Raw genomic sequence first — 27,545 nt, 5'->3', positions numbered from 1 at the left:
ACACAATTTTTTTTTTTTTTTTCCCCTACAGTGTGAATTGGGATCATTTGAATGGGATTTTAATACAGGTATTATCATTCAGTGTATTATTTTTATGTTCATAGTGTTCATTTTGACAGTGGGTGCTGTTGGAAAAACGTGCAGCTTTTGAAATGTTTAGATTGTTGCCGTTACATCAAAAGTCCAGACCGGTGATCAGTTTATGGTTTTAGCAGTGGCTGCATTTACATTCTCTTCAATAATTGTGAGTTATTTGGCATGTGGAGGATGCTGAAGGTGACGGATCATTTATAGCTTATTCTTCACAGCAGCTGGAATAATTAAATCATTTCGATGGCAGATTGTATGGTATAACAAATTAACGTTAGAGATTATATTGTACAGAAATAGAAATCTACAGGTAACACTAACACATGTAGTCATGCTGATGTTGTTAAAATTAACAATTTGAGAAAAAAAATATAATAATAATTTGCACAGTTTCATGTGATATGAGTTAAGTGATTTATTGTAATGCGTTTTTTTTTTTTTTTTCTCAGTTGGTCAGAACAAAAGTGGCAGATTTGTTACTTGTTCAGATGAGATTCTCCGGTGAAAATTCTTATTTTGGTCATTTTTCCAAGACTACAGTCTGTGATTCCGAAGTACAGTATCCACACCGGTGCGGTGACTGACAGCCGCATTCTCCTCAAAACATTAGATTAGCTGAGAAGCCGTGCCGATGCACAAACCATGTAAAGATGATAATTCCGCAAATAACTGCAATTGCAGGTTTCAAACAGAGATGGCAACAAAGAGGCAAAACCTATGGACCTTATTTAGCCTTAAATAAGTTGTTTAAAGGCACAATATGTAACATTTTTGGATTAAAATATCCAAAAACCACTAGAACAATGTTATATATTTTGTTGACTTTTGTACCTACATTATGCCAAATGCTTCCAAGAATGTTTAAATCCAGAGAAATAAGCAATTTTGACCAGGACTCGGGACGTGTCTGTGGGACGTGTCCGTGCGCCGCTTATCATACCCACGTTACCCTCAGTTTCTGGTTTTATTTTGTAGAAACCATGGAAACACCAAAGACGCTTTAATATATTATGATTTTTAAAAGGAAATGTCAGTAATTTGGGGATGAAATCTCTTGATTCTTGTTTTAACCAAATTGTCTTATGTCTAGTTAGCTGTCAATCAACAATTATCTGAAAAATAGTTTAAATAAAACAATTCTATACTAATGATATGTAACTGTTTCATACAGTGATAAATAATGACTCTTTGGTAACACTTTACAATAAGGTCACATTAGTTCACATTAGGTAATCCATTAACTAAAATTAACTAACAATGAGCATAACAGTTGTTACAGTATTTATTAATCTTTGTTAGCTTTAATTAAAATACAACTTTTCTTTGTTAGGTAAACGGATCTTTACAAGATGTTCCTCATGCATGATGCATGCTTGTGTCGGATCATGTAAGTATAGTATTTATTTGGATGTTTACATTTGATTCAGAATGAGTTTGATAGTGCTCCGTGGCTAAAACTAACATTACACACACAATAATAACTGACATTACACAATGTCAGTTATTTTTGCTCCATCCGCCATTTTTCGCTGTTGTCCTTGCTTGCTTACCTAGTCTGATGATTCAGCTGTGCAGATCCAGATGTTAATACTGGCTGCTCTTGTCTAATGCATTGAACATGGGCTGGCATATGCAAATACTGGGGTTGTACATATTAATGATCCCGACTGTTATTATTAATAAACAGAATATAATCTTTAGTAAGCTTGAAAAAAAAAGGCTGATTTTACAACAAATGGTTGTCACCTTAATTCAAGTCATCACTGAAATCCTTTTACCATCAATGATGGCAAAAGGCCCTTTGAATCCAGCGATCTTCTTCTGTCGTCTGGCTTCTTCCACCAGAGGCCATAACTTGGCTCTTGCATCTTTCACACACTTTGTCAGATCCTCTGTGATTTTTATTTTCTTTTGTTTAAGAACCTCAGAGTTTTTGGAATCAATCCATATGCGGTCGCGTGTCGTGCGCGCTAAGAATTGCACGATGATTCGGCGTGGTTGAGTGGGGCCGATTCCCTTTTTCGGCCTGGGACCTAAACGGTGAGCAACATCCACTGAGTTTTGCAAAGTATCCGCGATGGCAGGAGAGATGCGTGACAGAAGATCAATTACTGTCATCTTGACATTTTTGTCGTCCTGCTCTGGGATCCCAGATATTTTGAGATTCCAGCGTCTTTGGTATGATTCAAGTTCATTCACCTTGTTTCGCAGCATCTTATTCTCCACCGATATTGCTGATAGTTTTTCCTCTGCCGTATCCAATCTCCCATTCAGTTGGAGATGAAGTGAGTGGTGTCGGCCAGCATGGAATCCCACCAGAACCGGTTTTGCAGGAGCTTGAAAGTGGCTGTAATGCCCGGATGGCCGGAACTAGGGAAGTCATGTACATGATGAATCAGCCTGTCACGAAACTGGTCGGGAACATACGTGCGGTCTGGCGGGCATGTCGAAGGGGATGCGGTTTGTTCGTTGGCCTGAGTAATCTCTGTAATGATATCCCACTGAACTGGAGCGATAAGTAAGGTGTGAGGAATAATGTTGTCTGCGCACTCTGTCCGTTCCACCTCCTCATGTTGCCGAGACAACGCGTCCGCCTTGGTGTTTTTTGAGCCTGGTCTGTATGTCACCACGAATTGAAACCGCGTAAAGAACAAAGCCCACCTAGCTTGTCGTGGGTTGAGACGTTTGGCGGAGCGTAGGTATTCCAGATTCTTGTGATCCGTGAGAATGGTAAATGGATGTTTAGCCCCCTCCAGCCAATGTCGCCACTCCTCCAGAGCCGCCTTCATGGCTAGCAGTTCTCGGTTGCCCACGTCGTAATTACGTTCAGCTGCCGACATCTTCCGTGAGAAGAATGCACAGGGGTACGTTTTCCCGGGGTCACCTTGCCGTTGGGAGAGCACGGCCCCTATGCCCGTGCTGGATGCATCCACTTCTACGATGAAAGGGAGTTCGGGGTCTGGATGGTGGAGAATGGGAGCTGAGGTGAACCGTTCTTTTAATTCTTGGAAGGCCTGTACTGCCTCGGGGGACCAGGCGAGGCGGGAGGATTGTCGTTTGGTCATACACGTGAGTGGGGCTGCAACGCTGCTGAAGTTTCGTATGAACCGCCTGTAGAAGTTGGCGAACCCCAAGAACCGTTGTAGCTCCTTCAATGTGCGAGGCTGCGGCCATTCCAGAACCGCTTTAACCTTGTCATCCATCGCCACGCCCTCACGGCTGATCACGTAGCCCAGGAAGGTTGTGGATGTTCGATGAAATTCGCATTTCTCTTCCTTGGCGTATAGTTGATGCTGGATTAACCTTTGGAGGACCGCCCGAACGTGTTGGACATGTTCTTCGTAGGAATTGGAATAAATCAGGATGTCGTCTATGTAGATGATGACCCAGCGGTTGAGCATATCTCGGAAGATGTCGTTCATGAATGACTGGAAGACGGAGGGACTGTTGGACAGCCCGAACGGCATGACAAGAGTCTCATAGTGACCAGTGGTGGTGGAGAATGCGGTTTTCCATTCGTCTCCTTCACGAATACGAATCAGATTATAGGCGCAGCGAAGGTCCAGTTTGGTGAAGTAAGCCGCCTGACGAAGTTGTTCAAGGGCTGGAGGAACCAGAGGCAGAGGGTACCGGAACTTGACTGTGATATCATTTAATCCTCGGTAATCGATACAGGGTCTTAAACCACCATCCTTTTTTTTGACAAAGAAGAACCCAGAGGCGGCTGGTGAGGTGGATGGCCGGATAAATCCTTTCTCCAGCTCCTCCTCGATGTAAGCTTTCATAGCTGCTGATTCGGGTTGTGATAGGGGAAAGATCCTGCCCTTGGGGGGCGTGGTGCCAGGCAGCAGGTCTATAGCGCAGTCACTGGGGCGATGTGGAGGTAGCTCAGTGGATTTGTTCTTGCTAAAAACCACGGCCAGATCGGCGTACTCATCGGGAATGTTGGGTTTCTCAGTGTCTGTGCCGTGGAGTGAAGTAATTTGAATGGGTAGCGGGGTTACTGGTTTGAGACAGTTTTTATGACAGTTTGCGTCCCACTGTAGAATTTGACAGTCCTTCCAGGAAACATGAGGGTTATGCATTCTGAGCCAGGGTAAACCAAGGATTACAGGGTTGTTGGGCGAGTGGATGACATAAAATCGGATTCGTTCGTGGTGAAGGGCTCCTATTTGCAGCGAAACTTCGGCGGAGATGTGAGCCACTCTTCCTCCGCCGATGGGTTTCCCATCTAGCGCCTCCACTGTTAACAGGGAATTACAGTCTGTTAGAGGGATGCCATGTTCTTTAATGAATGTCTCTGATATAAAATTCCCAGCAGCTCCAGAATCTAGCAGGGCGTCAGTGAGTATGTGTTTGTCATTGACAGTAATTTGGATGGGAATTTTAAAACAGCTAGCAGAATGGTTGAGCTGATGCATGGAACTCACCGCTTTGGAACTGGAGGCTTGGGGCCGTACAGGGCAGTTGATCTTAATGTGGCTGGCCTGGCCGCAATAGAGACAGAGGTGAAGCTGCCGTCTCCTCTCTCTCTCCTCGGGTTGCAGAGGAGTGTAACCGAGTTGCATGGCTCTGGAGCGGGACTGACGGGGGTAGATAAGCGGTTCGGGCGTCGAGTTCGTAGCAGATTGTCTATATGAATGGCGAGTTCAATGAACGCGTTGAGCGAGCTTCCTTCATCTCGGCAAGCGAGCTCGGCTTGTAACTCTAGTGTCAGACCCCTTCGGAAAAGCAGTTTTAAAGTGTCTTCAACCCAGTTAGTTTATGCGGCTAACGTGCGGAAGTTCAGTGCATACTCGGCGGCTGTTTGTTTACCTTGGCTGAGGGCGAGTTGTTGATCGCCCGCACTCTTGCCTCCTTCGGGGTGTTCGAAGACTTCTTTAAAGCTCTGTAGGAAATCCTGGAACGTGGGGAATGTGGATCCGCCATCCTGCCACACCGCGGTGGCCCAATCCAAGGCTTTCCCAGAAAGCAGGGAACACACAAACGCTATCCGACTGGACTCGGTGGGATACAGAGACGGCTGCTGGTTGATGAACAAGGAGCATTGTAGGAGGAACCCCTTGCATCTGGCAGGATTACCGTCGAATTTCTCCGGGAGCGCGAGGCGTGGGTTGACTGCCGGAGAGGCCGCGAAGGCTGGAGTGGCGGCAGCAGAGGGCGGCGGCGTGGCGGCTGCGGCGGGACTGAATTGGAGGCCCTGTAGCGTCTTCACCAGCTCTTCGGTAAGGGAGGTTAGGCGGGTGAGTTGGTGTTGATGCACCGCCAGCTGGTTGGCCTGGGCAGATAGTTCAGACGATATCTGCTGGAGAGCTGCTGGATCGCTGTGTGGCGAAGTCTTCTGTAGTGATGAGTCGGCAGAGTGTGGATCCATTTGCAGCGTTTATTTTGAAAAATCAACAAAGCAGAACAGGGCAAAGGCAGAGGCATGAACAGGAACAGGCAATGGTCGTGGCAGGCGGCAGACAAACAGAGTTGAGGGACAGGCAGAGATCAAGGCAGGCGGCAACACAAACACAGTCCAGGAAACAGGCAGTAATCAGGGCAGGCGGCGATGGGTCACAAGAGATAAACAGTCCAGACGAAAACAGATAGCAGTCCACAGAAAAACGCTCAGTAATGATCACCTCGGCAAATCAAGACTTCGCGGTGTAAGTGTGTGTGTGTGTGTCTTAAATACTGTGGATGTGATGTGTTGCAGGTGTGTGTGCAATCAGTCCCAGGAATGAGGGCCCATGGGAAATGTAGTCCGAATGGTAACTGTTCAGTATTCCAGAGATGGCTCCCTCCGATGGTCCGGAGGAGGGACCGAGGGAGCCACATTCATGACAGAAACCGTCTTTACTAACTGATAAAAGACTATTTATTAGGTGCACTGAAAGAATTAATATTAATATACATCATCTGTGCACGAGGTAGGGCCTTAAAAACATCAGCCAACTAATATTAGGTTTTCTCCTGGAGTGGATTGTGTTGTGCTCCTCATCTGTGTTTGTGTGGTCAGTATTTATGCAGAAAGGAAATTCAACTTCAACAATGCTGTTTGTGTTAAATGAGGTTCAGGGATGGGCAGTATTTCAGATACACGTTGTGACGAGCAGGGCGGGCGAGAGCCGTGAGGGAACGGCGCGAGGCCGGTGACGCGAGTGATAATGAGCGTCACCTGCGAGGCGTGCCGGCCTCGATTCTCTCACGGAGGAGCTCCGGAGGCATAAAAGGAGGAGCGACATCAGTGAAGGACGAGAGAGGACCAGGCCTGGACTTTATTTTATGGTTTATTATGTTTGTGTGGCCGGCAGACGTCCGCGAGGGTCTGCCGGCATTACTTTCGTTTTGTTCTTTATTTTATATTAAAGTTTTGGTGAACGTTCGCCGGTTCCCGCCTCCTTCTTCCCACATCTACTAACCTTGTTACACACGTATTTAAAATACGTATTTGAAATACAAAATACTATTTTGTATTTTGTATTTTAAAGCCTTTGGAAAAAATCAAATGTAATTTGTATTTAAATACATTTAAGATGAGAATTTTTGTATTTTCAAAATACTCAAAATACTTTGAGACAGTCATCCTCTTTATCAGGGTGTTGTTTTCATGCATCAACTAGTTGTGTTTGAAGCATTAACCTTACTGCATGTTAGGGATGGGTGATATCATATGACAATATCGTAGATTCGTAGCGATGATATAAATTGTGAATCGATGGAACTTTTTCTAAATTGTTTACATAGATAGGTCTTTCTCTAGCTTTGTGCAGTTGAAGCCTTTTTTATTCTTTCGCAATTCGCATGGCTGTACGCCATGAACCTGCTTACTGCGCATGCTCCTCAGTAAACCTACGAGGGTTTTATGCTTGATGTGCTCTCTGTTGTATAATTCTGTGAAACGACAGAGGGCGACTCTGGGTAATTGTTCTCCAAACCACCAAAAAGAAGCGATGAGAAGTAGTTTGCCGAATAATTTAACACCTCTTATACTATGTCAAACACTCGTCTCATGAGAAGTTTGTGAATAAATGGATTTCTTCACATGTAAACCGATTAGGTTGTGGGTCATTTTGACGATACATGTGAAAAAGTGTTTTAGTACACTACTTAAACCCTAACCAAATAATCAAGTTAAAGGGTCATGAAACCCCAAAACACTTTTTTTGAGATGTAAACAGATATGTATAGGCTGCACATCATTGAAAACACTAAAAGTACTCATTAATGTTATTCATAAGTGAAAAATAGTTATTTTTGCATTTTTCAGAGCGATTTCTGTCTTCCTGTTTGAAAAGCCGAGTCGGAGCAACGTCACAAAATATGACGTCATCGTGTACTTTCGAACATGCTGACGTAGACGGTTTCGAGCGATTCTCGACATATATTCATGACATAACGCTCATTCAATCCAATCACTGCGCTGTAGTATGCATACGATATGAGGAAGTGTCACTTTTCTCGCCTCGGTCTCTTGTCATTCAGAGACATATCGTTGGTGTTTGTTTCCTCAGTGCTACAACACAATGTGTTTTCCTGCGACGCGACCAGAGCAGAGGTTTGTGTGCATGTGGATTGTTTTGCAGTAATCTACCAGCACAAATGGAAAATATGTTCGTGTGAGATCGCATTACAATAGAGAATTCAAATGTCACAAAAGTGCGGCTCATTCATCTCTGCCTGCTCTAGCTGCATTCAAACACGCGAGCCGTAGGCTGTTTCCCTCAGTACAGCAGCACATGTGTTGTTTGTATTTTGCCCGCGATGCGGTCAGAACCGGAGTTTGAATATGAACACATGAAAAATACGATTGTTTTTATGTTATACACGTGGAGCGCGCATATGAACGGTTTCAGCGCGGAGCTCCACGATGAGTTTAATAACACTAGCCATGTGGCACGTAGCTCATACAGAATAAAGTATCCGTGTTTAAAGTTTTTATTTCACACATTCTCCTGCACCAAACATTAACCAGCATGGTGTAGTTATGCACACATATTTCATCAAGTCTTCTTCAAATGAATTATATGTGCAAACTGGACACTGATACAGTGGTGTAGCCTATCTGAACACGACGACACGATTATTCTAAAAGACTGATTTTGAGACTGCAGTGCTCGTAAACGTAATCAAAGTAACCTATTATTAGCCCTATTAAATATTCTTTCGTATTTCTCCCTTGGGCTTGGGAGTTTGTTGACATTTTCTCCGTGCTCATTTATTAATATTCATTATTGTGTATAATGAGTGTGTTGTATGTCTCTGTTTCATTGGTTGTTCTCTCCCCTCTTCCCCCCCTATACACTCCAACTTTTCCAGAGCTTTACAAGCCCATTTTCACAGACTTATTGAAATTCAGAGGTGTGAATGACCAGGGTAAAACAGGGGGGTTTCATGACCAGTAAACTTGAAATTGTGACTTGTGACATTAGAAAAAAACATATTAATATGATGTATAACACTAAATTGAACAATACTGTTATATATGTTTTTTAATTCATTAATTATTTTATTTCAATTAACGATTGTATTAAACACGACCATTACTTTATTCATTATTTCTGCTATGCAGGCTTATTTTGTAAATTTAATCATTTTAAATTTTACAAACATGGTGCTTTATGAAAATGTAACTGGACACATTTCCAAATTGTGATTGTGTTTACCCATCTATGCAAATGTTTGTTTATGTAGAGACTAAATAATTAGGTTAATCATTGTCTGTCTCCATCAGTTTAGTGTAGTGATTGTGTGCATTTGTGATGACAATGATGAAAGATACACTTTTAGTTTTATTGTTCACCAAAAAAAAAGTGCCAAATGATTTCTAATTAAAAAAGTTTTTATTTTAGATAAACTTTATATTTTCTAATTATGTATATAGAAACAAATAAACTTTACATTAAATAAATAAATATAAAAGTTACTATACTACTTGCATAAAAAAAGCATCAAGAGTTTGAAATTCAGTTTTTGCTGTGGTATCAAAACTGATATTGATAATTGTGAAACCATGACATATATTGTTACTGTGAAGTAAAATTTAGATTTTGGTCATATCACCCATCCCTATTCTTTGCTATATAGCAGAAAAGGTTCCCACAGTTTTACAGTTTTTTTAGTAGTGTTCACCATAATAGACTACATTGTAACCTTGTCAGAAGTAAGTATATAAATGGCTGCTATTTTGCACTACATAAGTTTATTTGTAATTACCAGCAAGGAAGCAAGCACTTAAGAAAGAGAGAGAGAATGACAGAGAGAGAGAATAACAGAGAGAGCAGAAATGAGGTAAGTTTCTAAGTAGTTTCACACATCTAAATGCTTTTTGGCATTCAGAATAGGCCCAGATAGATTTCAGCCTAATAGGGATACCTGCACTGAATCTTCAATTTCACATGTATTTTGTGTATTTTCAAAATACAAAATACTGTATTTGTATTTAAATACATTTTTCCACACAGTATTTTGTATTTGTATTTTAAATACATTTCCATGTATTTACGCCCATCTCTGATGAGGTTCAAATGCATATATTATCATACTATCACTCCTTCACTTCCTTCAGGTATTGAGAACAACTGCTAATACATTTCCTCAAAAAAACAAAAAAAACAAAAACAAAAAAAAAACATAATGGCCACTAAGAAACATGTTAAAACAAAATCATTAACAAAGTTTACATATTTATATGTAAGGCCCTCATTTAGAAAGTAGGTGTTGTTCGATGCTCAGCTTGTTCGATGTTCAGTGAGCTTCAGGTCATTGCTGGTAGATCAGAATTCAATTCACATTTATTTGTATAGCGCTTTTCATAATACATATTGTTTCAAAGCAGCTTTACAGAGAATAGGTAGAATAATGTAATAATTTAGGCAATTTAATTTACAATCACTGTTAGCAGTTTAACTGAAGGTAGAAGCAATGAGCTCCTGGAAACAATCAATTACATATTAACAATAATTGGGATATATAGAAATGTGTCCAGACATCTGATCAGTTGATCATTTTAGCAGAGGCTGTATTTACATGCACTTCCATCAATGTGAATATTCAATGAATTTTAGCGGGTTGACTTATAATTGCCAGTAATGTGGCAGGTGAAATCTTTTGAGGCTTGTTTTGTGTGACCAAATTGTCTTTTGGTAACCCTGGCATAGTTAGCTGACAATCAACAAAAACTTCTTAAAGTTATTTAAGAGTGGCCACAAGATAATTTTGAAAACTTCTTAAAACATTTTAAATAATAATAAAAAAATTTATTGAAAATGCTGTTGAAATTAATATGGATGGGTTCTCAAATTTAAAAAAAAAAAAAAAAAAAAAACCCTTAATTCATATCCTGACTTCCACAATCAGACAGTTGTCCATATTCTAAGAAAAATACATGAAACTGTTTATGTGTTTTCCCTTTTTAACTTTTAAATTAATTCCTTTTCACATGGTTCTGGAAATATGCAACGCAATAAAAAAAAACAAAACAAAAAGAAAACAGTAAATCATCATCAAGCAGGTTTATTGTCATGATTGCTACAAAATGCTGCGAAAACATTTAAAGAGTCAGAGTTCAAATTAAACTTGTCCTGAATAATACAACTATAAAATCGTGATCATTTAGTTGAAGAGTTTCGCCTGCATATTTTGGTTTAGGAAATCAGGTGTGATTGAGCCTTCAAAACAGAGAAAATTTAAATAGTTTATACATATGAAAACTTTAATATTAGCGTTTTTACATATTAGCATAATTCAATTGTCATACAAACAAAATCAGGTAAAATTACTAAAGACTTTTAAAGATGTTTAAGTTTTCATGATGCACTATATGTGAATACATATTGTAACAAGTCATTTAAAAATAGTCTTCTCACATATCCATTTAAAATTATCATTACAGGGATAATCAGCCCATCCTGATGAATAAATTAGAGTACAGTTCTCTTTTGTGTTTCCATTTGGCTCTCCAGACCCCCAGAAGCTGAAACTACAGATCAGCATTAGAATGTCAGAACTGCTTTCTGTGTGATATGATACTGACTAAGAATCATTTATTAGATATTAATCAGTTCAGTGATTTCTCACCCAGAGGTCATGCTGGTGCCATCAACCCATTTCCATGTGCCCTCCACATCACTGTCAGTCAGACCAATCCAGACTAAATCAGCAGAACTAGTAATGTTTCTGACAAAATTCTAGAAGTGAAACAATAACGCAATTATATCAGAATAGTACGGTTACCAGGAGGAGACATGTTCAGTTCACTTAGTTTTGTCGTGGCCACGAGATATTATTTCATGGGAACGTCATATTATCTCATGGCCACAAGATCATTTTGTCTGGCTAATGACATCCTTTTGCCATGGCCATGTAATGTAAAGTCGTGGACCTGAGATCCTATGTTGAGGGAACATTATATTTTTCTTGTGGCCACGACTTCATGTTGAGGGAAAAACATCTATTTCTCAAGGCCACGAGATAAATGCATAAACAACCATAGCAACCTGGAATTATTCATAAATGGGTAGGCCTATAATAATATTTATTTTGAATTAAGAGAAAGCACGGAATTAAGAAATGATTATATTAACATATTGCCTTTATATATTGGACTGTGCATGGTGGTGCCTATAGACAGCATTCCAATGAAGTTTAGCAATAAATGTTGACAGTTTTTTAAATCCATTCACTAGGGTAAATCATTTTATTTAGGTTTAGTAGGCATCATAATAATAAAGACACAATCAGTGAATGGATTTAAAAGGTTGTGAGATTGGATGGATAAAATCACGTTTCCACAAGTTAATATGATGTTCCCACAAATTAATATCTCGTGGCTGCGACAAAACTAAGTGAACTAAATGTCCCTTCCTGGACACCATAGAATAGAAACATTTCAGCACACTGTTTTCCATTTAACAGCTAAACACCACACACACACACACACACACACACACACACACACACACACACACTTGTATATGTGGTTTACAGGGATTCTCCATAGACATAATGGTTTTTATACTGTACAAACTGTTTATTCTATCCCCCTACACTACCCCTAAACCTACCCAACACAGAAAACTGTCTGTCTTGAATTTCAAAATAACACCATTTAGTATGTTTTTTTAAGCCATTTGGTTTATGAGAACACAGGAAGTGTCCTCATAAACCATGTGTACAAGAACACACACACACACACACACACACACACACACAGAAATTATCTTTCACTCACTTGTTCCTCTTTGTTGTTTATGATGATCAGATCTGCTCCTCTGTCTGTACAGTATCTTCTGCTCTCAGTCCAGCTCTTCTTCTCAGAGGAAATGAAGTAAACACTGTATTGATAGTTTGTCCATCCATCTATCAAAACAACCAGATTGTCCATTGACTCAATTTTGATCCACACCAAGCTAAAACCTTTTTTTAAAATACTATTTATACATACAGTATATTATTGTAGTTGTTTATAATAAGGTGTTTATATCTTTATTAATCACTTTTGTCTCATTTCTGATATCAATTTTTTTATGTTTCTGCATAGGTTATTGTAATTATTATAAGACTTATTTTAACATGTAGTGTGATTGCTTTATAGAAAGTTAACATTTATTATGCTTCCTGGTTCATATTAAATTGTGATAAAGGATTTTTCCAGCCATTAAAGCAATTCAAGCTTGAATGTTTTATGAAATGCTTATGATCAATGATATAACCACAAAAAAAATCGACTTCTAAAGCCACTTGTTGCAACATCTTGTCTGCCAAAATGTAATGTCTTCATTTATCTTCATTATCTAAATGATCTATTAACATTTACACTCGATTGACATCCCTAAAATAGTATTAATCTCTATAAATATGGCAGTAACACAAAAGCTGCAAGTTCAGTATGAGCACAACAGTTACAGCTTTAAATAAGCCAGACGACCCAACACAACAGATCCAGTCACAACTCTTCACTTTAATAATGGAGTCTGATATGCCTTCATATCCAAGTTACCAGTTAGACTGAAGAAACTTACCTACTTTGCCAAAACATATCTGTTGGTTTTTTTCTGATTTCAACTGGTCTCTCTCTTTAGTCAGATTACCATTCTGGATTATTAACTGGTCTCTCTCATCTCTGAGGTTGGTATTGTTGGTTATTAGCTGGCCTCTTTCCTTTGTCAGGCTGGTAATCGTAGTTAGTAGCTGGTCTCTCTCTTCTGTGTAGTTTGTGCTCTTTGTATGGATGTAGACACACAGCACTATGACTGCAGTCAGCAGAAGAACACACAGCAGACCCAAACACACTAGAGCTGCTCTGGAGCTTCCGATCCTCACAGAATCACTTTCTGAAAATGACATACTGTACATTTAGCTACTCTATTTTCTTTTTCATCTAAAATAGTATACATCAACGATTATAAGTAAATGTTTTAGCAGTAATCTTAGTTACCTGTGTGTTGAGGGGTTTGGGTTTTCGATGTGTTAAAGTCCTCCGTGTCTTTCTTATGTTTCATGTCTCTTACAGCCTCAGCACAGATGTAGATATCTGTCTTCTCTATTTTGTCTTCTAATTCCATCATCGAGCCTTTATCCATACCTTCATTCACAAGCCCTTCCATTCTTAGTGCAGTTGAAATGATTAAAGTCGTTTAAAATGAAAAATAATTTTAAAGTGTTTAAAAAAAATTCTTTATTTTTGTTTAAACTTTTAGACAGTTTTGTTGTTGTCAAGATGCCAAAAAACTAGTACTAGTTTATCTTCTGGAGTGGACTGTGTTGTGTTCCTCATCTGTTTGTGTGGCAAATATTTATTCAGAGGGGAACTATTGTGTGGAAAGTATTTATGCATAAAGGAACTTCAACTTGCTGCAAAATGTCACTGGAAATATTTGTTTCAGTATTGCAGATTGTGTTCATTTAAATGAGGTTAATGTTTTTTGATGTCCTTAGTGCAGTTAGCTAAAAGAATTTTTAAATATAGAACACTTTTTGTTTTTTATACTTGTTTAAGGGTTATAGTTCAAATTCTGACATTTATTTACTCACTTTCATGTCATTCCAAACCCACAAGGCACGTGTTCATTTTTGAAATACACATACTTAGTTCTGTCATGGTGCAGGCTGCTAGTTCCCTTATGTAGATAACAATCATGTTGTTATCTGCTGTAACGACTGAGACAAATCAGACACAATTATTTGTTATAGTTAACCAATAATTGTTTTAAGCTCACTCTGGGGCCTTTCCCATATCCCCCGAGAAGTTCTTAGTTACAAGTTTTATTGCGCTAAAGAATGTGGTTGCCACATTGAGAGCAGAGAAGAGACACAGGAAACCTGCATCTTACCTGCATTTTCCCCACAGAACACAGACGTTCATGCATTAATTTATAAACAGACTATTCTATAAATGAACCTGCATATCCCCAGGAAAGGGTATCCATTATTACTGTTGTTGTATTACACATTGTATTCACATGTTTTATGATACATTTAAGGTAACTTCAATTATGCCATGTTTAGTGTCTATGGGTTTGTATCGAGAAGATTTAAATGCTTGTGTATGTGGTATGTCCATACCAGTGCAACACATCAGTATTACAAGAATAGTTGTTCTTCAAAAACTCAGCCAGTTAATCTGCCCGGTCGTAAAAGCCCTGACAAGCGGCATGTTGTCGCCCGGAAATTCAACATCTTCATTGATCCGGTCAACAACTAAGAGGTATGACTTTGACCAGAGGTTCACGAGTTCACACTTACAAATAAGTCAGGTAAATTAATTGGTAAATGTATTTGGCGTGCTGTCCGGGGAGAGGGCTCCGAGCTTGGTAATCGGCCCGAACACAGAGTACCCCCCCTAAAATGCAAATTGTTGGCTTTGGACAGCAGCCGGGAACTGTAACCCCCCAAAAATATAGAAATAAGGCTGATGTTTGCAAGGAGAAAGCTGTCTGCCGGATCGGGAGGGTTCTATCTGATGGGAGTTCAATACTCACAGCGAACCAATGAATATAAACCTCTTCGACCAGAAAACTAAGACAAGATGTTTAGATGTTTTGATTATGCCTTGCAGTTCAGCAGCATCTGACGGGAGTTCAATACTCTCAGCGATCGGATGGGTAAAACCCCACCAGCCAGAACATTGAGAAGGAATGGCTTCCGACGGGATTTCGTTACTTGCGGCGACTAGAAGGGTAGCTTCAGCTGAGGGGGCCCCTTTAGGTGTCCGACGGGATTTCAATACTCGCAGCAATCGGACGGGTAAGCCCCTGCTGGCAGTGAGGTAAACGTTTAATTATTTTAGATTGGTAAGCGCTCTAGCAACGTCCGACGGGAGTTCAATACTCGCTGCGAATGGACGGGTAAGCCCCTGATGGCATAAACGCAACACGTTTAGCTATTTTCAATTGAGAGGGCTTTTGCGCAGTCCGACGGGAGTTCGATACTCGCAGCGATTGGATGGATAAGCCCAGCCATAGTTGAATAAGAATAGAAAATGTATACCATTTCTGAGGTTCTTATGGGAGCTCAATACTCATGGTGTCAGATTGAAGTTAGATGATTCAAACCACCCTGTCAAATCAGTCAGTTTAGAGGGTTAGTTTAAAGACTGGGAGATTTCTTGCAACATTGGATGAGGGCGAGTTTGGGCAGAGCTGGGCTCCTGCGGGAACAGGGGTGACATCACTGCTGCGGCAGTGGAGAAATAGCCAGAAGAACTGATCTGTGGGAGCCAAGGTGACATCACTGCTGCGGCAGTGGAGAGAAGGGCCAGAAGAATTGAGCTCCTGCGGGAGCCGAGGCGACATCGCTGCACTGGCAATGAGATCATTCCCATTTTATTGGCATGATGGTATTAGTTGAGTTTGATATGGCTTGTGGGTATGTGTGAGAATATGAGCTGGAGCTGAAAACCTAGCTGATTAACGTTTGTTAGGCTTCTTTAATGTGGAAACAGTTTGATGTAGTTCTTAAAAGCTTCTTATGACCAGTGACCAAGTGTTTGAATCTGATGCTGGGAAAGGCCTTATTGAGCAGCTGTGGTTGTTGCTCCTATGGGGAACGAATTACTGGAAAAGTGGTCTGCTGGGAGCTTGGAGGTTCTTAATGCTGTTTACATGATATACATAAAGTAATGTTGAGAAGAGAAAATCAGGAAAGGCAGGCTGGAGGAATGGCTGGGACCGAGGCCGCTTGCAGAGGCAGCCTCATGCTCGGGCTGGCCCCTGGAACCTAGGGAGGAACAAGAAGTGTAGAAAAGAGGGAAGCTGGGGGTCCAACAAGGCCTCTGGGCCTGTTCCGCTAGCGGAGGCAACCTCATGCTTGGGTCAGTCCCTGGAGCCTGGGGAGGAACAAGAAGTGTACAAAAGAGGGAAGCTGGGAGTCCAATAAGGCCTCTGGGCCTGCGCCGCTAGCGGAGGCAACCTCACGCTTGGGTCAGTCCCTGGAGCCTGGGGAGGAACAAGAAGTGTAGAAAAGAGGGAAGCTGGGGAGTAAAATATGGCATCTGGGCCTGCGCCGCTAGCGGAGGCAGCCTCACGCTAAGGTCCGTGGTTGAGCTGTAGACCAAAGACAAAAAGAGAGTTTGAGACTGATGACTGGGCCTGCGCTATTAGCGGAGGCATCCTCACGCTAACATCTACAGGCAACAGACAATGGATAGGGTAGGAGACTGTGGGATGAAATGGCTGAAACAGCGGAGCTTGCTCTGCTAGCGGAGGCATCCTCACCCTAGGAGGGAAGGCATTCGCCAAGAGGGCGAAGAGAGCTGTATGTGGTGTGGCACCTGGGAAACTGCGGTGTGTGGCTAGGTGGAGGGAGGAGGAGAGTGGGGAATCTGGGGCCCAGCCCAGGCCCGCTGCTGCTGTGGCCTGATGCCTGTCTTCTAGTGCATGAATTGAAGAAGCAAGAGAGAGGAGATGAAAAAGCGACCTGCGGTATTATGCGCATCATGAAGATAGCTGAGCAAAGATAGCAGTTCCTGTTTAGAACAGTTTGGACCATCTATGAAGATGGAAACAAATATAAAAAAATATATATCTCCATTTTTTCCTTATGCGGTGAGGCCTAGAAATTAACTGTATTAAAGTTAAAGCCCATAAATTCAGTTTGAGTTCAGCAAAACTGTGCAAGGCTGAGAAATCGATTATTAATCTTTATTAATAAGCCTAAAATGCTTTATAACCAGCATATGTTCAGCTCTGGCACGATTGTTTGATACCATACTGTCGTTTACAGTTTGTACTGTAATTGCTGTTTGTTGATTGTTCAACATCAATCAAAGTAGACTACAGACTGATTTAGATGATCATTTGTTCTTTTAACTGTTGCTGGTTTGAGTCACGTGCACCTTCATTTAGTAAAGATCAAAAGAGACTAGCTTGTAAAAAGAGCTTTGCATAATAAAAATGTGCAACTTGGATTTATTCAATGGTGTTCAACAAGCACTAAATTTACCATGAACGCTGCTTGAATTATTTTTTTTAATACATTTATTTGTTTACTTTTTAGTTCTATTTCCCAAAACTTATCCAGACCTGGTACTCAAATTACTTAAAGCATGGAATTTTTTGAGTATGATTTATCAAACTGCGTAGGAACATACAACATAACAGTTTATTCACTGTTTATTCACTGGTTATTTGTCTATGGTTCGTTACGTTACTTATTTCTGCTAGTTCCAGTTAAAGTTAAATGCATCAGCAAAAGAACGATTTTAAGAATTTGTCCTACCAGTCTGTGCCTCGTCTCAATAGTGAAGCTGTGGGTTGAAGTTACAGAAATGCATACTATTACTTTAAGTTTCCAAGCGATTTGTTGATAAATCGCAGAACAGCGATGACAAGAAGTTCCGAGTTTCATAGTAATTCAGCGTGCGAACTGAACGTGATATATGAGCCACTGTTTGCGTGTTTAACCACAAGGAAGCGGCACAGTAATTTATAACGGCAAGTCACAGAAACAATCCCCCGATCAACATTGATCTAGATGGAATGCCTGAAAATTCAGAAAAGAAGACGAGAAGGATTTAAACTGTGCTTCTTGCGGGGTTGAGCTGATGGAGTGGAGAGTGTGAGTCGGCTGGGAACTGGATCTGCGCCGCGGCGCGGCTCCGGGTTTACTGAAGGCCTGCTGCAGCGGCCTGGCGCTGGAAGTAGGCCCGTTCCGTCATGGGAAGAGGCGGCATTGCCAGAGACTCGAGCTTGGTGCTCGGCTGCCTTATTGTAATTTTTCTATGACAGTAATGATTGAATGGGCCAGAGTAGGGAAATACACAGAAGGATATCGCGGATGATTCGGACGTGGTGACAGGCCTCTGCGTTTTCGCCCCTCCGAAATAATGCCGTTGGATTGGAAAAAAAATTGTTCTTAATGCCAGAGGATTGTGGCTAAGATTCCTCGAGGATGAAAGATTCTTCATCGGACGCGACTTCGGACATGATAGCAACTTAGGGCGGCACCAAATGCTGGAAACTGTCGAGGATCCTTGGGTGAGTTTGACTGTGATTATATACAGGCCTGAACTCATGCCGATTGGGTAGATACGTTGATTACAGATTGTTGACAGCTGGTTGAGATGATGTAATGATTAAGATGATGTAATGATTGGGTATCTTATTTGACTTGTTCCTCCTGAACTACGTTTATAAAACATAATTTAAAAGCCAGTGAACAATACCACTCCCTCTCTCTTTCTTGATCCTTGGATGACTGAAGAGACCCCCTTTTTCCTGCAGGCCTCGGCCTACAACCCAGCCATGTGCTCATCTATAAGTTGTTTCGTAGGAGACGGATCTGCTAGGTATAAATAGAGGTGGGAGCACCAACAAGATTTCGTTGTATGCAGATGACCTCATAATATATATATCCAACCCAGATATGCCCATACCCAAAGCGATAGAACTTATAAATAGTTTTGGGGGAATATCAGGATATAAGATAAATTTTAATAAAAGTATATTATTCCCAATTAATAATGAGGCAAAGCAGTTAGATCTCAAGAAATTCCCATTCAAAACAACTTATAATTCCTTTAAGTACTTTCAGTGACAAGTATATACAAATAACTATTTAAATGTAATTTCACTGTATTGATGGAAAAAACTAAAACAGTTTTAAACTTATGGTCCTTATTACCTATTTCATTGGCAGGCAGAATAAACACAATTAAGATGTCTGTTCTGCCAAGGTTTTTATTTTTATTTCAAAATGCCCCATTGTGTATCCCCAAATCTTTCTTTAAGGAGTTAGACAAACTTTTATCTTCCTTCATATGGAATAAAAGCATTCCAAGAATCAGGAAAACATTTTTACAAAGACAGAAAGATGAAGGGGGACTGGCATTGCCCAACTTTTTGTATTATTATTGGTCATGTAATATTTATAAAGTTATCTATTGGGCAGAACATTTGGATCAGGAGAACAAACCTGTTTGGGTGGAGATGGAACAGGCATCTTTTGGTCCAGTTTCTCTATTGTCAATGCTCTGTGCCCCACTACCATTTAACAGGAAGTATTTGACAAGCAACCCTTTGGTGACTAGCACTCTAAAAATATGGGCTCAGTTTAGGTCACACTTTAAGCAAAAACAAGCACTCTCCTTGTTACCTATTACTTCCAATGCATTGTTTCCACCATCCTTAATTGATCATGCATTTCAGGCATGGTTTAGAAAGGGTGTGTAAGGGATTTTTTTCAAGGTGGTAGTTTTGTCTCTTTTGACCATGTGATTTAAACATTTGATATTCCTAAATCTAATTTTTATAGGTATCTGCAGGTGCGAAGTCTAGTCAAAAAATATTTTAATACCCATTCGGCCCCCCCTCCTCATTGTTGGATTGAGGAGCTCTTTGACTTGAGTACATCTGAGCGAGGTCTGATATCAACAGTGTACAGTATGATTCAAAGAGCGGCCTCTCCATCTTTAGACTTTTTAAAGAAACAATGGGAAGAGGATTTGGGAAGTGTAGTCGCAGAAACAGTCTAGCAATCAGCCATTAGGAGAATTCATTCGACATCTATTTGTGTCAGACATGGACTACTGCAATTTAAGATAATCCATAGGCTACACTTTTCTAGAAGTAAACTGGCAAGAATATTCCCAGAAATAGACCCAACATGTTCTAGATGTCACAGATATGAGGCCACTTTGGGTCATATGTTTTGGACATGCCCAGTTGTAGGACCATTCTGGTCTGCTGTGTTTGAGACGTTTTCATATATGTGTGGAAAGGAGATAAAACCAGACCACGTAATAGCAATATTTGGTGTGGCATCTGAAAACCTTTCACTACCGCCAGGTCAATTGGATGCACTGGCTTTCTCTTCTATGCTGGCCCGATGGCTTATACTTCTAAAATGGAAGTCAAATAAACCACCAACACACATTAAGCGGGTAGAAAGTGTCATGGTGTATTTAAAGTTAGAGAAACTGAGACATTCCATGCAAGGCTCTGTTAACAGATTTTTTTAAAGTATGGAGGCCTTTCCTTTCATATTTTGAAGATAGATTTAACCCAAAATACTAATTGTAAGCTCCCCCCTTAACCCCCCACCCCCACCTAGTAGGATCTTTTTGTTTGTTTGTTTTGTTTTCCTATTATGTTTGCAATGTTGTATTAACATTTTAATTTGATGTGACTCTTGTTTAAATGTTTGGAAAATTCAATAAAAAGATTTGTCTACTATAAGTTGTTTCATAGTACTTCATCTAATGCAGAAGATACTGGCAACAACTTTGGACTGAATCATCAAGATTTTTCCTCAGCCTGCAGATCCGACGCTCCTCAGCCTAAAGGCATCTTGCAAGTATCATACATTTGAACACTAAACAGCGATTTAATATTGATTTGTAAAACTTACCTTTGTCAGCAAAGGTGTTTTATTACTGAGGAAACCGATGATTCTTTTTCCAGATTGTCTTTGACTTTTTCCTATAGCTCCATTCCTGGTTCCACTTCCAGTTCAACTTATGTGTTTGTTAGTTTAGTTATGTGTTTGTTTGTGAATTAGTTAATAAATATTGTGCACAATACATGTTTGGTTCTGACTCCGTCTGCTGATAAATTGCCTCTTAAGTGATTTAGATCCTGACTATGTGCTCTGAGTAGTATGGTACAATAAGAACATTGTTTTTCCATGACCTGGAAATGAACATTGAGTGTTCACTGGACGAACAGGTTAATTGATTGTAACATTAATCTTAATGTAGCTACATCCAGTTAATCTGATTAACTGATTTACATATTCATAATTAATCATAATTAATAATCATAATGAGTTATGAATAATTATTAATATTTCTCCTTTAAGTTAAATTCACTACACTGCACAGTGCAGCTGATTGGTTGCTGTTGCATTAGCAGCCAATGAACTGCAGCTCAACATTGAAATACAGTGGTGTTTGCCGTTAGCAGTCTCTGCACTCTTTCATAAAGATATCAACATCTAAGAAAAGTGAACACTGTTTTACTCCATATCTCTGTGCATATTGTGTGGTTTGCTTATTAATTTCTAAATAAGCAATAATAACAGTTTAAACTAGCATCATGTTTTAACAGTCTGTGTTAAAGATGGATGGACAGGGCCAACCTGGTGGTGGTGGGGAGAATGGAGGGGAATGTTAGGGTCATCAACTGCGAACGTGAAACAGAGAGTTCAGTGCTTATATACTCAAAGTGTAAAGCAGTGACTGGCCAGACCTATTGGTATGAATGAAGGACGTGGCATTAGTCTTCCTGGTAGAACTTGCGCTAAAGCTCTCATATCTATTGTTAATATGAACACACAGTGCGCATTTCTAGAGTTAAGTCAGTTGGCATGGTAGCCCAGGCACACATAGTAATAGGCCACTAGACTTAGGCACATAGATATTAAAACATGCAGTCTTATGGCTCTTTGAAAAAAGGAAAAAGGAGAAGCATGCACATATTGGCTTATATTGTCTATTTCTCCCATTACCCTGTGCAACTGTACAGGGTGAAAATTTGCATTAAAGGGGACCTATTATGCAAAATTCACTTTTGCATGGTGTTTGGGCATAAATGTGTGTTGGCAGTGTGTTTACACAACCACACTATAATGATAAAAATCCACAGTCTCCTTTTTTTTAATCCCCATAAATCATAAGCAGTGTCTCAGAACAAGCCGTTTCCAGAAATTTGTTTACGTCCGCGCAAATCATTTCACACCGGACTGCTTAGTGAACAAATATCAATACAAAGGGAGAAAATACAAAACAGAGGTTGTGCTAAAAAGTTGTTACTCAAGGATATATAAGCAAAAACTGTTTGTGATCCAGCTTACAGCCTCCAGAGTGATACTGGATACAGCAGTAATGAAGGTGAGGGCATTATATTTGTTTACTGTTAGTTGTAACAAGTGTTTCTGTGTTCTTCGCTGTGTATGTTGGTGATAATACAAGGGAAAGAGAGAGAGTTTATGGATAATATTTTAATGCACACTTGCACTGTTTTATTAAGCTCTTACAGTGATTTTCTAGAGTGAAAACGGACACTTCATATGAAGAGTTTGGTTCCAAAACACAATAACTCCATTTTGATTTGAGTAAAAAGGTGTTTTCTTTACCAAGAAAGTGGCGAGATGAAAACCCCTATTTTCTGTTTCAAACTTTCACATAGCATCTTTTGGTTATAAAAACATTAAAAATTAAAATCTACATTTTGATTTTAAAAAGTTTATTATAAAAACGTAAAATTTTCCCCCCAAAATGTAATAATTCCATGACACTTTTTTTTCAAAATGTAATTAATCCAACAATATAAAAGTTATTTTTCAAATTGAAAATGCAGAGTCAAAGTAAGTTGGTTCACATATATGACTGTCTAAATTTTCCCAATATTTATCTTATATACAGGCATTTGACTACAAATACATTCAGCCATCGCTCCTAAAATGAATTCAATGGGTCATCTTGTTAATGTTATAAATTATTTGTTATTACCGATTAAAGAGTATCTGGTGCCACCGCACAGTTAAATAAACACATTTGCAGAGTACATTGGTATTAAAAGCGTCTTTTTAAAAAAAGCCTTCAATGTTTACAGTGGGTGGAATGGTGCACTGTGATTGGTTAAGCGGATATATCGTGTTCTGCAGAGGAAGGAGAGTGGTGTTTATCACGTTTTGGAAAGAAAGGGAGAAAACATTTTGGAAAGAAAGGGACAACAACGATTTATTGGAAAAACTCCCCCTCAAATTATGTTGAAAGAGAAAAATAACAAAAATTAAGGAATTCTCACCAGATATTGAAATTTAAAACACAAACGAAGGCCTTAGTGTAATTTTTTTTAAAGGGAGAGTTCACCCAAAATGTCACATCTGTTATCATTTACTTTGTTCTGAACCTGTATGAGTTTCTTTCTTCTGTTGAACACAAATACTGTGGAAATCAATGGCTACCATTTGGTTCTCAACATTCTTCCAATATTTTCCTTTGTGTTCAACAGAAGAAAGAAACTCATACAGGTTCAGGACAACATGAGGGTGAGTAAATGATGACAGATGTGACATTTGGGGTGAACTGCTATAAAATATTACTTGAATAGGCCTACTATTTTAATTGAAACTTAATGTTACTTGAATATTTCAACGGTGAATTCTACTGTGGTGATAGTTGCTGGGTACCAGATGGGGAATGTGTGGAGTTGGAGTTTCAGATCACCGATGCCATCTACGAGCTTATCGGTACCGATCCATCAGCACAGATCCATCTGGAGCAGCAGGCTGAGACTGATGATGATGACATCTCATTCAGTTATTGTGCTCTAGAGGGGAATGTTGTGAAGCTTGTTGCTGATGAGATCAAGACAACATCAGTCTGTGAATGTGGAGCGAAAGAGAAGCAGCTGGAGGCTGACGTCAAAAATGTTGTCTCAGAGTTGGTGTCACGGATGTGTGAAGGTCTGACTGACCCAGAAGGAACTTCAGCCGAAGTATCAGAGAGCATCAGTGGCATGGATGCTTCTCTTGAAGCCCCTGAGATCCACCCAACAGGTGAATGTGAGACATTTGAGATGCAACGTTACAATTAGATGCAAATAGAAATGGTCTTTACACAGCTGAGTTAAGGCTGTTCTGTGCTTGCTCAAAATTCTGACGCAATGCAGCTAGATTATGCCTGCTCTGACCCGCCTTAGCCCCTTGTATAACAACAATATGCAGTTAAAATCTGTGTAAATACATTTATGCCATCTCTGAGCAGCATTTTCATAGTCAAACACTGCAATTTCAGATTAAGTTGTGCAGTTTAATACAGTTGTCAAGAAACTTTGCAGTGCGTACATTATAGTAGCATAAAAAATAAAACTTGTATTCAAATTATATACAGAAACCGAGCAAAGAATGACCCCTTTATATTTCATACTCTGCATACTTCAAATCCATTTACATAAGTATTGACACATTACTTAAGACTTAAGTAATTATATTATATTAATGATATATTTAATATCATTAAACTGATAAAAAGATTATTGATATTAAACTTTATTTGGTGTATTTCTTTATTGCACAATGCACATATCATAATATTATACTGAAAATATCACTATTAATCAAGATTTTATGTTTGTATAATATCAGTCTTTAAATGCAAGATTATAATATTATAATATTAGGCAGATCAAAGCACTGTTGAATATCAAATGTCAAGTGTCCCCAAATAAGCAAGCCAAAGGCGACAGCGGCAAGGAACCCAAACTCCAACAGGTGACATCAGGTAGCAAACAGGTGGCAAATAGGTGTTAAAATGGAGAGGAAAAAAACCTTGGGAGAAACCAGGCTTAGTCAGGGGGCCAGTTCTCCTCTGGCGAACAGTGCTTTGTTACAATCAGGTTGCTATCATAAGTCTGATAGGATCGCAACAATCTAAGTATTTTTTTTCAGTTCCATCCAGTTGAGGATCATATTCATCACGCCGGTATGGACAGTTTGTTGAGGAACTGTGGCACTGGCTGTCGTGTCGACGAGGCCTTCACAATGGATGATCTAGTTGACTCGATCTCAGCTGATACGTCAGGGCTGCGTTGTGGTCGTGTCAAAGTGCCAGTCCTCGGCCTCACCTGGATACGGCCTGGATCCGGTTGACTACGGTAAACCTTGGGAAAGACTAATATTAGCGTAGATACCATTCTTCTTCTGATGTAACGATTACATCTGGTGTTATAGGAAGTGTTCCCGGTTCTGGCTGACCTAATTTATGCAGCCTAATAATCCTTTAACGGATTTGAAAATATAAATTGATAATGTGTTATGTGTATGCCAGGTTAAAGAGATGAGTTTTTAATCTAGATTTAAACTGACAAGAGTGTGTCTGCTCCCGAACAATGTTAGGAAGATTGTTCCAGAGTTTGGTGCCAAATAGGAGAAGGATCTACTGCCTGCGGTTGATTTTGATATTCTAGGTATTATCAGCTGGCCTGAATTCTGAGATCGCAACAAACGTGAAGGACTATAATGATTTAAGAGCTCGCTCAGGTACTGGGGAGCTAAACCATTTAGTTCTTTGTAAGTAATTAGCAAGAAAATCTATACGATGTTTAACAGGAAGCCAATGCAGTGTTGACAGAACTGGGCTAATATGGTCATACTTCCTGGTTCTAGTAAGAACTCTAGCTACTGCATTTTATACGAGCTGTAGTTTATTTATCAGGCGAGCAGAACAACCACCCATTAGAGCATTACAGTAATCTAGCCTTGAGGTCATGAACACATGAACTAACTGTTCTGCATTTTTCATTGAGAGCATATGTTGTAGTTTAGATATATTTTTAAGATGGAAGAATGCAGTTTTACAGATGCCCTTCGAATGAAAGATTGGTATCAAAGAGCACACCCAGTGATGCAGAAACTTGTGAAAATGAGATCCAGGCAGTAGATATAAGTTGATGAAAAATGATTTATTCATTACAATTAAATTTAGCCTCACACGCAAACTTTAATCGATAATGAAAATACTTAATAAAACCAAAAGGTAAAATAACCATCACAAAGTATTAGTCAATAGTTAATAATAAAGTTTAGAGTATTGTAAAATCCAGAGTATTGTATCTAATAGATGAAGATCAAAAAGAGCAATAATTGAGACATTTGCAGATAAGAGACAAGATGCAGAAGCCAAGGAGAGCAAAGGAGGGAAAAAGCTGAATTATCAATCAACTCGGTCAGCTTTATACCATGAGCATATAGGGAAATTTAAATCCCACACAAATTGATGTTTTTGTTCTAAAAGAAAAGGTTAATTTCACCCATTACGTCATCTACTGGTCCAGTGTCAAAATAGAGAAAAAAAAGTTGTTTTGACCCCCTTTGGGGAATTTTGCAAATTTTACCCTTTTAAATGTCATCAGGAAAAATAACAGACATATTTTGATCAGATTCAAATTCAAATGGTTAATTCTGCTGGCGTCCAATGTCTAACCACAAACGTGTCAGCGTGACCTGTCACACTAGAACACTTGAAGAACAACTGAACATAACAAGCATACTCTCTTAAATATAAAATAAAAATAACCATAAGTGTACAATAACAAGTAAATACTTGAAAATATGATAAGAATTAATATATAAAGTATTAGTACATAAATATATGAAATCAAAATTAAGACTGATAAATCATAAGCCATAAATGATTAAAAATGAATATTAATAAAAGTGCATGAATATGAATATTGACCATTTCGGATCCATCACACAGGTTCCTAATTGATGACAAAGACTAAACAGAGGAGCCATCAAGTGTTAGACAGTATTCTAGGTTATTGCGTGAAGTAGTTTTTAGTCCAAAAATTAGAATCTCTGTTTTTTCTGAATTTAGTAGTAGGAAATTACTGGTCATCCAATTTTTTATATCAGCTATGCATTCTGTAAATTTTGTGAATTGGTAAGTTTTGTCAGGGTGCAAAGAAATATAGAGCTGAGTATCATCAGCGTAACAGTGAAAACTAATGCCATGCTTCCTAATGATATCTCCCAAGGGTAGCATGTACAGAGTGAAAAGCAACGGTCCTAGTACTGAGCCTTGCGGTACTCCATATTGAACTTGTGATTGATATGACCTCTCTTCGTTTACTACAAACTGATAACGGTCAGATAAGTATGATTTGTACCGTGACAATGCAATTCCACTAATGCCAACATAGTTTTCAAGACTATTTGAAAGAATATTGTGATCAATAGTGTCAAATGCAGCACTAAGATCCAGTAACACTAATAGAGAGATACAACCATGATCTGATGATAAGAGCAAATCATTAGTAACTCTAATGAGAGCAGTCTCAGTACTATGGTACGGTCTAAATCCTGACTGGAAATCCTCACAGATACTATTTCTTTCTAAAAAGGAACATAGTTGTGATGAAACTGCCTTTTCTAGTATTTTTGACAGAAAGGTGATATTTCTGATCGGCCTGTAATTGAATAATTCTCTAGGATCAAGTTGTGTTTTTTTAATAATTCCTAATTTT

General features: G+C 39.3%; 1 protein-coding gene and 1 pseudogene across 1 annotated transcript; both read right to left on the bottom strand.

The window, feature by feature from the left end:
* Window positions 1-27,545, bottom strand: part of LOC137005020 (putative nuclease HARBI1) — a 170,817-nt pseudogene that overhangs the window by 92,864 nt on the left and 50,408 nt on the right.
* LOC137007214 (CD209 antigen-like protein C) lies at window positions 10,584-13,794 on the bottom strand. Its single transcript, XM_067368552.1, has 5 exons — window positions 13,514-13,794; window positions 13,098-13,409; window positions 12,308-12,435; window positions 11,155-11,264; window positions 10,584-11,056 (listed from the first exon to the last, which is right to left on the bottom strand). The coding sequence occupies exons 1-5, from the start codon at window positions 13,680-13,682 to the stop codon at window positions 10,921-10,923; spliced, it is 855 nt and encodes a 284-aa protein (XP_067224653.1). The 5' UTR covers window positions 13,683-13,794; the 3' UTR covers window positions 10,584-10,920.

This window comes from Chanodichthys erythropterus, chromosome 3 (assembly GCF_024489055.1).
Source record: "Chanodichthys erythropterus isolate Z2021 chromosome 3, ASM2448905v1, whole genome shotgun sequence".
NCBI lineage: Eukaryota > Metazoa > Chordata > Actinopteri > Cypriniformes > Xenocyprididae > Chanodichthys > Chanodichthys erythropterus.
Note: the sequence above shows the minus strand (reverse complement) of the source record. Positions and strands in the feature narration are given on the sequence as shown.